General features: G+C 36.3%; 2 protein-coding genes across 2 annotated transcripts; one reads left to right on the top strand and one right to left on the bottom strand.

Annotated features, from left to right (window-relative positions):
• Positions 1–3,377: 3,377 nt before the first annotated feature.
• Positions 3,378–6,453, top strand: LOC122090049 (annexin D3-like). Its single transcript, XM_042659883.1, has 6 exons — positions 3,378–3,647; positions 3,793–3,956; positions 4,920–5,144; positions 5,442–5,654; positions 5,740–5,829; positions 5,948–6,453. The coding sequence occupies exons 1-6, from the start codon at positions 3,554–3,556 to the stop codon at positions 6,149–6,151; spliced, it is 990 nt and encodes a 329-aa protein (XP_042515817.1). The 5' UTR covers positions 3,378–3,553; the 3' UTR covers positions 6,152–6,453.
• Positions 6,454–9,168: 2,715 nt separating this feature from the next.
• Positions 9,169–10,750, bottom strand: LOC122088116 (UPF0481 protein At3g47200-like). The gene has a single exon (XM_042657275.1). It carries the CDS (start codon positions 10,723–10,725, stop codon positions 9,478–9,480), a length of 1,248 nt encoding a protein of 415 aa, XP_042513209.1. The 5' UTR covers positions 10,726–10,750; the 3' UTR covers positions 9,169–9,477.
• Between the last annotated feature and the right edge of the window lie 1,561 nt (positions 10,751–12,311).

The raw sequence follows: 12,311 nt of genomic DNA, 5'->3' as shown, positions 1-12,311 counted from the left end.
AAAAAAAAAAAAAAACATAGAATTATCCAATGGAAAATATTTGGGTGCTTTAATTTCCATTAGAGGACTCAATTATGTTTCATTACAATTAAACCATATTCTTTTTTGCAGTTTGTATAGAAAGGGCATTTAATGTGAAGAGAGAGTTTGGAGACCATTGCATGGAATGTGAGAGGAGTTTGTAGAAACGCAAACCTAAAACGATGCAGAAAATAATGGAAAACAAAACAAACAATGCACACAGATTTTACGAGGTTCGGTAAGGTTGCCTATGTCCCCGGTGAGATGAGATCCTGCTTTACTATCAATGGAGAATAGGTTTACAACGCTCGTCCTCACACCTATCAATATTGCTTGCATTACAGAGAAAGAAACTCTCGTTACAAATATATAGCGAAAAAACCCTAATCCGGAAAGTACACAATTGCCCTCAAATAAAACTGCGACGGGCCGCTATGCAGGGGGCCTCCTGCCCCCCTTGCAACCCCCACGGCCCACTAATCGGCTAGCGGGACCGTCGTCCTGTCTGTCTAGGTGCTGCATCAGTACTCCCTGGATTAAATTACGATGGAATACAAGACATCATATACCAACAGAGTTCATATGCACACTTTGGGATTCGTCATCCTTAAAAAAAAAAAGGGTTTCCTTTGACATGTCTATTCATTCAAAACACAAGTTTCATATAGGAATAAACTAAGTCAAAAGGAAAGGTAGATAAATCTAACTTTGATCATTACATGTTAATCACGAGGTTCATTGCTATTTTTGGTAAGATGACGTGATAGGGTGAAGATGCAAGACTGATGACATAGAGCGAATTTTAATATTGGTAGTTGTTAGGGGGAAAGAGAGAGGTTTCCCACGATGCCCTGGGTGCAAGGATTAAAGTATCGGTATCGATCGCCGTATCGATCGGTTAAAATTAAGATACGTATCGGAGAGTATCGTATCGTATCGAAGATACACTAAGATACGCTAAAGATACACACATAAATGGATAGGAAACATTTTTTTAAACACTTTTGCATAAAGAGTTTATTAAAAAAAACTATTGATAACATGTATTATGCATAAATACTAAATTGAGGGTATTGTACTAAGAATTCAAGGTTCGTAGTTGTCCCATAAATGTAAAATCCGTATTCCCAACTTTGATTTCCACTTTAGTTAAAGAGAAATATGGCTGACAGCAACTTTGGAACAAAAACCCTTCAAAAAATCGTGTTTTCTGAAAAATTACCATCTTGGCAATTATATGACCGATACGTACCAATCGATACATACCGATACGTATTGATACTCACCGATACATACCGATATATATCGATACTCACCGATACGTGCCAATATATACCGATATGTACCGATCGATACATATCGATACTCACCGATACGTACCAATACATACCGAAACGTACATTTTACCTCAATTTTATAATTTTCATAGTCGTATCGAGGCATATCGTATCGTATCGATGTGTATTGGTGGTGTATTAATGCATATCGGTATGTATTGTAAGATATATATCAATACGAAAGGATTTTAAAAATTTCATGTATCGTATCGATGTGTATCGTATCGGTCGGCTAAATTTAAGATACGTATCGGAGGGTATCGTATCGGTATCGGAGATACTTAAAACCATGCCTGGGTGTAATCTCTTATCGAAAATGATTCATATTCAAAGGGCATTTAATATGGATAGAAGGTTTGGGGACCATGGTATGAAATGTACAGTTCGTATACTGAGGTCATTTAATGTGGAGAAGATTTGAGGATCACAGCATAAAATGTGAGAGGACACGTGATGAAATATGTACACTTGGGATCCTTTTTCTTAAAAATGTTTGGGGGGGGGGTGTTCTTGAGAAATCTATTTATACAAAATATAAAAGTGCTTAATTTTAGCTTTGATGGTTACACTTTTTATCACGAGGTTCATTGATAGCTTTGGTAAGATGATGTGATGGAATGAAATCAAGACTAATAACGTAAAGTGAATATTTAATATTGGTAGTTGTTAGAGGGAAAGAAGATAAATTTTCCATGATGCCCAGAGTGTGAATTCTTCGCCTAAACAGTTCGTATTAAAAGGCATTTAATGTGGGGAGAGGCCTTAGTGTCATGGCATGGAATGCGAGAAGATACTAGCTGAAATATGAACAATTGGGGATTCTTTTTCTTATAGATCAAAAGGGTTTCTTGAGAAACATCTCTCCATCCAAAAGAGAAAAAGGAGTTTTAATTTTAAATTTGATTGTTACACATTTATCACGAGTTTCATTGATTGTTTGGTAATATGATGTGATGGAATGAACACAAGACCAATAATATAGAGTGAATATTTAATATTGGTAGTTGTTAGATGGGAAAAAAGCTTGAGAGATTTCAGCCTTAGTAGGAGACCATGGAAGTGAAAAGGTGCATCTCTGCTTTTTATAGTTCGATTTTATTTTTTGGTGGTAGACATAACGTGGTAAGACTAAGGAGAAGTGGAATCATCATACAAAATAGGTTCAAAGCCAATTAAGAGTTACGTTCGTAATTTAATGTTGTATTTCGTATGTATCTCATAAGATTGGTCTAGAATGTATTCTGAAACGAACAAAATAGAAAAGATTTAAATTTCAAAATGTATTCTAGACCAACTATTTAAGAATGCGTACCAAACATCCTTAATCCTTGGTTTCAATCTCTACTCTTATGAAGTCTTTCAGATGGTAGACAATTCTAGGTATTGTTTATCAGGTCACATGAAATGCATAGGATTGCCAAATAATAATCAGAGAACCTACAACTACAAGCAAACAATGGCCATCTCTTTAGCTTTCTAATCAAATAAAATGTTCCAATTCAAGAATTAAAAAAAATTCATTTTCCCCTTTGTAGTCTTTTTCTTCTATTGATAAATACTAAGGTATGCATATAGAGGCTGTTTACTTATGTTTTATATTAAGGAGGTACTGGGCATGGCAAAGGTTCATCTCACGCTGGATATGGTGCTTTGCTATCCAATGGGAGTGTAGAGATTGTTGGATTAATGGATTAATTTGCAAAAAAAAAAAAAAAAAAAGAAAAAAAAATCTGATCATCAAGGCATTATGAAGCTATTTTATCCTTTCAAAACCTTTTTTTTTTTTTTTTTTTTGCTAACGGCGAATATTCAGGCCGAAGGCATGATTAATCCCGCAGGCCCATACTCTGACCCCACAATTGCATGGATCGGGTCATACTGGGGTTGAATGAGAACATTCAACTTTCACTGAAAGCAGTGAAGAACACTAAACACTCCCGTGTGGAGTGGCCCAAGGTGTATTTAATGGGAGTTTACGACTTGTACTTTCAAAGCCTGTCTAACTAGATAACTAGACATTTTTTTTCAAGTCATTATTTTGACAATGACCACAAAACTAAGCTTGTATGTGTAAGATAAATTTTTTGTATCATTTAGATCTTTTCTATTTTCCTCGATTTAATTGAATTCAATTGAATCTACTTCCTTTGCCTCTCCTTCTTTCTCTCTCTGTTTTTTCAGACAAGGTCTGAAACATGGAAGAAGGAGAAAAAATGGGCACAATCAGAGTACCGAAAATAGTTCCTAGTCCAGGCAATGATTGTAAGAAAATCGAAGAAGCTTTCAGAGGTTTCTTTTTCAATTCTCTCTACTTCTAAAACTGTCTTTCATTTCCTTCTTCTGGGTTCCATTCATATTTCTGTTAATGGTGATAGAAGGTGAGAATGGGTGAAGATGAACTGTTTGTTGTATGTACCATGAATCATGAATGTAGGATGGAGAACAGATACGAAGGAGATCATAAGGATTTTGGGTTGCAGAAATTCCAGCCAGCGCAAGAAGATCAGAGAGATATATCAACATCTTTACAACAAGCCCCTCACTGATACTCTCAAATCCAAGCTTCCTCATGATTACTTGGTTTTTTCTGATTTCAAGGTTTGTTTTTCTCCAAATCTCACAATCAACTTTTCAGTTTTTGAAAACATAAACCCATACACATGAGAGAGAGAGAGAGAGAGAGAGAGAGAGAGAGAGAGAGAGAGAGAGAGAGAGAGAGAGTGTGGCATCTAGTTCCAAGTGAAAACCAAAAGCAGAGACTTCTTTAAATTGGTTTGCAAATTTTTACTCAGTGAAATGAATACTACAATTAACTTTTCAGTTTTTGTAAACATAGCACACCACACACACACACACACACACACACACACACACACATATATATATATATATATATATATAGAGAGAGAGAGAGAGAGAGAGAGAGAGAGAGAGAGAGAGAGAGAGAGAGAGAGAGAGAGAGAGAGATTTCTTGTGGCATCAGTTTCCAAGTGAAAACCAAAAAGCAGAGATTTCTTTTGAGTATAATTGGTTTGCAGTTTTTACTCATGAAATGAATATGGATGTCTCTTTTTCTGCTTTGTTTCTTCAATAGGCAAATTGCTGATAAACCAAATGGGTCAATGAAATGTTAGAACCTGCACATCATCTTCTTCTTCTAAGACATCATCAAATGCTGCGTGAACTAAAATAAGCTCCCTTAACCACATCAATGTGGTAATCTATTATAAATATTGAATTATATTTAACTAATCAACATGATATATAAAATAAGTCTGGATTCTTCTGTAGCTGTAGAATGTATAAAGGGTCTTATTGGTCCTCCATGAAAAGTAATATATGGTTCCTTCAAGGTATAGTATGATTCAAACCTCCTTTCTGGTTGATTTGCTTGAGAATCTGTTGGAGTCCCTCTTGATATTTATCACTTTTGTTTTGGCTAAAGGTCAGCAAAATATTCAATTATAAAATTAGAGGATATATGTCACTTGTTTATAAACCAAACTCGCAAATATTAGTAGTCTGTGGCTGAATTTAACAGAGACATTGTGATAAAAACAGAAGGCAGTAATTATGTGGACGATGGATCCTTCCGAAAGGGATGCGAAATTGGCCAATAAAAGCTTGAGAAAGAAGAAGGGTGTTGATCATCTCCAAGTGATCATAGAGATTGCCTGTGCATCAACTCCAGAACATTTGATCGCTGTGAGGCAAGCATACTGTTCCCTCTACAATTGCTCCCTTGAAGAAGATATCACATCCAATGTGTCCTTGCCTCTAAGAAAGGTAAACCAAATTCATCAGAAACACAAAACTACTATGACCCCACTAGACCCAGCCAATTTCTATAGAATTCTATTGTTTGGATTAACTTGGTTTCCATTTCGACAAATGCAATTGACTGGATCGACTGGAAGCACAGTATTATAAAGTGCATCAAAACCACTGATCTCCACTAGCAAATTTTGATCACTTCCACTGGCCCATTGCGATAAATTTAGTGTCATCTGATCAATCTGTTTGCTGGTACAATGCCTGAGCTTAGTGAGTCTAACTATGAGTCGTTTCATATGGGCAATACAGCTTCTTTTGTGCTTAGTGAGTTCCTACAGATATAACAGAGAAGTGGTGGATGCAAATCTTGCCCATTCAGAGGCTACTGTGCTTCAGGAAGCTATTGAGAAGAAGAAGTTGTATCATGATGAAGTGGTATTGATACTCAGTACCAGGAATAAGCATCAACTCAAAGCAACATTTGAGTGTTACAGACAAAACTATGGGAATTCCATTTATCAGGTGTGCCCTTCAGGATCAACAACCACTTATTTGCTCTGGCCATTAACATTTTGAATAACAACTTTAAGAATCCATTCATTAATAGGACATAGAGAGCAGTGGCACTGGAAATTCGGAATACATCTTAAGATTGGCAATTTTGTGCATAGATACCCCTGAGAAACACTTTGTCGAGGTAAAAATAGGAAAATTAGTTTCCTTCACATCCCAAGAATTGTGGATTTTTGTCAATGATTTATTCAGATTAAGATTCTCAAAACAGATACCTTTTCTCTGTTGCCAATTATCATTAGGTTGTGAGAAAATCAGTTGTTGGACTGGGAACAGACGAGGATTCGTTAACTAGAGCCATTGTAACTCGAGCTGAAGTAGATATGATGAAGATCAGAGCAGAGTACTTCAACATATACAAAAGTAGCCTTGACAATGCAGTCATTGGTGATACATCAGGAGACTACAAGGATTTCTTAGTCACTTTGCTTGGAGGAAAAATATGAACCATACTACCTAGAAAGCACAATTATATTATCATGACAAACCACATGGGTTATCTCTCTCTCTCTCTCTCTCTCTCTCATGTGGAATATAATGTATTGTTAGCTTACTTGCAGTTTGTAAATTCTGATATTAGCTACTCGCACATGATCTTATATCAATTTTTTGTACAAATACTTCAAACATCAAAGTTCAAAAATAGAACTTATTCAAGATTTGATGCACTTTCCTGTACCATCCATGATAGTGCTACACAGTTCATGGTGGAAACTATTGAAGGTTAGTTTAGTTTGGGATTTTGACATTAGCTTATCCTGAATTGTTGGACTATGCCTCTTTCCTCTCGTCTCTCATCTTATCATCTTTTCCTTCTCCCTCCCACCCCTCATTTTCTTTTTTTTGTATGGATCCATGTATCCAACCCCATTAAGTTGGGATAAGGCTGAGTGTTTTGTGTTTTTTTATTTATTTTTTATTTTTTATTTTTTGTTGTTGTTTGATGTTAGCTTATCACTTGATAATGTCCCATAATTTTAGTTAATATAATCAAATATCCGTTTTGACAAGTTCTTGTTCATTTACCAGACCTTGGAGGTCTTCTTTGATGAATTTGAAGCCTCAATCTATTTCAGCTCAACAACAATCAAGACCCCCATATTGTGTCACTTTGTTGCAATGAAACATCTTTTGCTTCCTAAATGTCTATCCCAACTCTAAGAAATCTATTACTGTCCAGCCTAATCCCCCCAAGTTAGAGTTCTGATTCTTTTAAGGCATCGTAAAACCTGATTACATCAAGGCTTTCTTTTGATTTTCCATGTTTATATAGATACTTTTGTGGTGGAAAAATCACAACTAACTAAAAATAAAAAAGTTTTTCCAAACTATTACAAAAGCGGATCAAGCAAATTTTGATTAGTGGAGAACGAAGTCTCAATAGTCTAGACCTAGATCCTCTCCAGTGTCACCCATCAGATGGCTGGTAGCACCTGAGCATGCACCCCTTACTGTCGAATGCGCACTAGGCGCTGACGCACTTGAGAGGATCTGGTTGCCTATCAAAAGGTTGCACTTGTGTGTTTGCCGATTTCATCAAAATTTGTAGCAATCCCATCAGCCTGAACTTTTAAAGCAATTCAATTGTGTGTGTGTGTGTGGGGGGGGTTCGATTAAAATTAAGTATAAGGGGAAAGGGAACTCTACCCAGACACAACAGGGTATAATAAAACCTAGCTGTGTTTGGGCATAGAGAATGCTAGACGGGCAAAGTTCATTTTCACAAAGTATAAATAAACAAAAGGGAAAAATAAGCATATGATGTCAGTGTGAAGATTTTTATGGACGCTCCCACATTTCACCTTTTGGTCTCACACTCCCTCTCCTCAATAAATGTCATCCTAATTGGATAATTCTTCAAATCCTAACTTTTGCAAGGGCTCTGATACCAATTTTTGAGAATGCAGAATGTCAAATCAAAATATGGCTCTCGGGAACGCATGCATTATAGTATTTTTCAATTAATTAGTAGAAAGAGGTTAGGGTTACCTTGGATTTCACAAAGGCAAATCTTTAAAAAGAAAGCAGTACTTAAACCCATTATCTTTAGATCGAAGAAACTCTTACAATGCGAACCCTAATGGGGAACAACTTTCTTTCCCTCTCACTGATGACCACTCAATTTTGAATTCAATAAATCGTAAGAGTAATTAGAGTTTCCATTTCCATCATATTTATAAACGAATATCTTTAAAACTGACAATTATGATTGCCGAGTAATGCGATCCAGTAGAGAGACATCACAACTTGTCCATTATCACACATAATAACAATGCATACGAGATGTAATTATTTAACCCCCAAGTGATAGAATTTTCCATTACATTTTAGTCCATTCACTTATCAGCATCATATAATAAGCATACAAGTATAGAAAACAAACAATGCTAAAAACCCTAATTTGTCGAACAACCAATATCAAAGTCTCAACTAGTGATTGAACATTAAAATGATTTTCAAAAATGCTTTAAAAATATAATTCTATATTCATAATACTATTTAAAACACTTTGTAAACAATTAACAAATCTTACACCGATAGTGGAATTTTTGTCCAATCATAAGGGCAAAAGGTTTAGTTACAACGACCTTCATAGTTAGAACAAGCTCAGCCATGATCCCCAAATCCTCCCCCACTTCATGTTGGTGGTAAAGTGGAACAACTTGAATAGCTTCATCTTAAAAAGGGGAAAAAAAGTATACAAAATAATTTATTTTTTAAAATCACCATTCTCTCTCTCTCTCTGAGAGAGAGAGAGAGAGAGAGAGACTACAACTAAGAAAATTTAAGAAAGAAAAAAGAACTACAAAAAAACAACTGAGGTTTGTTCATGAAGTAGATTTATATCTTGTGGATATGATATTAGATAGATGTTACTCCAATTAAAAATAAAATGAATGACAATCAATAAAAAGGCCTAGTAAAAATTCAAATTATGATGAAGCTATAGTGGGTTTCGAAAGTAGAAGAATCCAGAGGTACTTCCTTCCTTGAAATGCAACTAATGACACAATAATGACCTAGTCCCCCACTCCCCAGTATATGAAGCAGAAGACCCATTTGTTTCAATTTTAATACTTACAACCAAAAGCAAACAAGATTCATTTGGAGATTTTCATGATACACAAAACAGGGGATTCTGAATACAGAACTCAACCTACCACTAGGAGAGCTCCTTACTGTCAGGCATATCCAAGATTAGTATACTTCCTTTCAACACTTATGAAAAAGGATTAATGAACCAGAACAATTGGGTGAGAAAGGTCTCCTTGTATTAAACATTATAAGATCCAAGAGAAAGAGAGAGCTTTGCAAAACTTATTGCCTATGAAACCATAATAATACAATCCAGTATAATAAACATAAACAAGATCTATGAAACTATGGAAGTAACAAATACAGATGGAGATCCAGATTTTTAAGGAATGGGAATAGATATCAATTATACAAAGCTTTACTAGTTCTCAAGGATATTGGAAAGCCACCCAAGTAGGTCTGAACAATCTGAACAATGAATAGAACCTGATCCACAAGGATCAAACCTCAATCTTCAAAACTCATCTCTCACATGCTTCATATATGCCCTCCTTCCTACCATTTACTCTCAAACCAAACCCAGATAGGAACAGAATCAATACAATAAATGATGAATATGAAAAATAAATTATCCAAGAAGTACATAGAACATGATCAACAAACCTGAATAATATAGGTAAATATGGTCCAAATTTCATCTTTGGGCCTAGAAAAGTAAGCAGAGGATGAATTAGAGCTACTTTCTAGGGAAGATGGTGTAATACGTTTGAACCGTAGTAAGCAGGAGAGCCATTGCAGCAGCAACAAAGGCTATGACAGACCATGGGTTACCGAAATATATTTTGCACAGATTAACCATCCAAATCCTTAAATAGCTCCTGTAATGCTTCTCAATTCCACTCTTGACACTTCGATAAAGCTCAGGGTGAGGCACCAAGTCGATTGTCAAGTCGTTAAAGAGATCAGCTACTTGCTGGTCACTGCCAAGTACATTGAGAAGTATTCGTTTTGATCTCAGCTCTTTCACATCCTCGGCGCTATCAATGAGAGAATCCAGGAAACAGATGTAAGAGGTAACAGTGAAGTCGTCGGGAGTATCAGGGCATGTTTCATAAGCTACCATGTTTAACAACTTGGTCTGAGTTGAGTCATCAATGACAATAGGAGGAAGTAACAGATATCCCTTGATGATGCCACTTTTGAAACTGATATCCTTTAGGCTACAAGAATTGCTTCTCTTGCACTCAATACCCGATTCTCTAAGCTCGGTGATTGCACGAAATGAATACCAGTCATCCAGTTCCATGGCTGTGGTGTCGCCGCCATCTCTGGTAGCACGGATTAATTCTTTCTGAAGTAGGTCGAGGAGATGAAGGGGTTGAGTACTGTCTTGCTGCGATTGAGGATTGCTGGGCATCACTGTTTGATTACGGATGAAATTGGCAATCAGTTCTTTTGATTTGATTTCACCAAATTTCAAGCTCATCAGTTCCTTGAGAACTATGAAGGGCAATTGGTTCTCCAGCAAGAACAAGTCCCTTAATACAAAAACCCTTTGATCAGTTTTCATCTTGGTACCAATGGCCCTGTTTTCCACCATGCAGTGAATGAAATGGAGAATGAAACAACCATCTCGGAACATCATGCGCTTGAAAACATCATTTGGGAGCTCAGTGAGAGTTCTCCAATCATAGCAGTCCTTTGCTCTCATAGCTACCTCATCAAAGTTTGGGAACAGATCACAGCCCATATCGGAAATGAACTGCTGCTCCAGTTCAATCTTGAGCTGCTCCAGAAATTGGAATTCAGGTTTCCCATGGTGGAAAGGACCAATTGAGACCACTATTGGTTCATAACATCTTTTGTTTTTTTCGATCCCACGCAATATGCATGGAACCCTCCGTATTCGAGGCCTAGAGTTTGATTGACAGTTGCTAACTACTTCTACAGGGACAAAAGTATTGTCAAGTCTGGTTGTCGCCATGGTTCAGGTTGTTCAACTGACTCCAAACCAGTGACTGAATTTGGCGAATGCAAGGTAGTAAGTACAAGGCATGAATAAAGAGAACAAAGATTAAAGATCCATTTGAGTCTTGCAGGGGAAGTCTCTTTCACTGTGTGGTATGTTTAAAGGATTAATGATATCTTCTATTCAGCTTTCAGTGAAACCCTTTTTGACTGTTTCCAAAGCTGCTACAGAAAAGGACTGGACTGATGGATTAATCATCTGGAAATGGATCCAAGGTTGATAGTCCCAAAGAAAAACTCATTAGATTTTGGATACTTTCCCTCTCTTGGAGATTTATTCCTTTAGATCACATTCCTATTGATCTTCACCTGCTTATAGATAAAGATTCTAGCTATATGTCAGTCTTGTATGCTTTTGTAATTCTCTGTAACTTCTCTTTATCCTTATTGTTAAAATATATATTTCTTTGTTCCAAAAAATAAACTAGTACTGTTTAAGTTGTGAATTCATTGGTAGTATAGTAAAACTTTCAGTAGTAAAGAAGGATTTAGAAAAAATAATATTCTTCTAAAGCTTCAGGTGATTAATATGTTACACTTTTTCTTAAATTCCAAGTGTTTCTGAAGCCAAAGCAATGGGAATAAACAATTTGAGGTGAATAAAGGCTACCAACCACACCCTAAGGAATAATCTTACTATTCTACTTTTCGATCAAAGGAATCATGCATGCGAAATTCACGGTAAGGGCCTTTAAATATGTTATGGCAATGGGACTGTGAAGAAAATAATGTTTTGAGGACCAAGATGATTTTTTTTTTAGTTGGTAGCCCTGAAGCCTGACAGTCCCAGGCTTGGGCTGCCTGGTTCTGTTAATTGGATCATAGTTTCATGATAGTTTCATGATACCTCTTCATATTCTCTGAGCTTGCTACTCAATCATAAGCAGTGAATGGATTTGATTGCAATACTATGCAGGATATCTTGTAAGCATTGACCATATATAGTCCACATAGCCATGAAACTGGAAACCCCCACAGATTTGTAGTAGGCATACATTTCCTTGAGCTTCTTGAATGGCTCCATCTCTTCAAGAAAGCTTGCTATTGCCTACTTTTGTCATCACCTTCTGTATGATTTATTTATTATACTTACAATTGTAATTATTATTACTATTTTTTTTTTATTTTTGTTATTTTTTGCTTTCAGGGCTTCTTTCATTATTATCCTTTGGTATAACTTTCTTGGGTCCTGTCCACAAAAACCTGAGATGTATCAGTTGTGGTTATCTGAGCACAATTGCCAAACTCTGTATTTGTTGTTACTTTTCTTCTCATATCATAATAATTTAGGAGAAGAAAGGCTTTGTTTTTCCCTATTAAAGTGAACATATTAAAATGTTACTTTGGCTTCGCAGTAGGGTAAAGATGTTTGCAGGTTAGGCCCTTCCTGATTTTGGTTGAAAGTAGAAAAATACCTCCCCCTTCTGAAGGAACCAAGCCAGAGATAAGACAGACTTTTATAAATAAAGTGCAAGAAAGGAGGCTACATTCTAAACACACCCTCCCGATCCCCCCACCTCCCCACCCTCCCCACCCAAAAAA

Source organism: Macadamia integrifolia, chromosome 9, assembly GCF_013358625.1.
Source record: "Macadamia integrifolia cultivar HAES 741 chromosome 9, SCU_Mint_v3, whole genome shotgun sequence".
NCBI lineage: Eukaryota > Viridiplantae > Streptophyta > Magnoliopsida > Proteales > Proteaceae > Macadamia > Macadamia integrifolia.
This window is presented reverse-complemented; position numbering and strand designations above follow the sequence as displayed.

Bases quoted from the DNA above. Each gene is read 5' to 3' on its own strand.
- LOC122090049 (XM_042659883.1), top strand. From the start codon at position 3,554: ATGGAAGAAGGAGAAAAAATGGGCACAATCAGAGTACCGAAAATAGTT. The intron at 3,957-4,919 runs GTTTGTTTTTCT...TGATAAAAACAG, and splicing joins TGGTTTTTTCTGATTTCAAG to AAGGCAGTAATTATGTGGAC. The intron at 5,655-5,739 runs GTGTGCCCTTCA...ATTCATTAATAG, and splicing joins ATGGGAATTCCATTTATCAG to GACATAGAGAGCAGTGGCAC.
- LOC122088116 (XM_042657275.1), bottom strand. From the start codon at position 10,725: ATGGCGACAACCAGACTTGACAATACTTTTGTCCCTGTAGAAGTAGTT.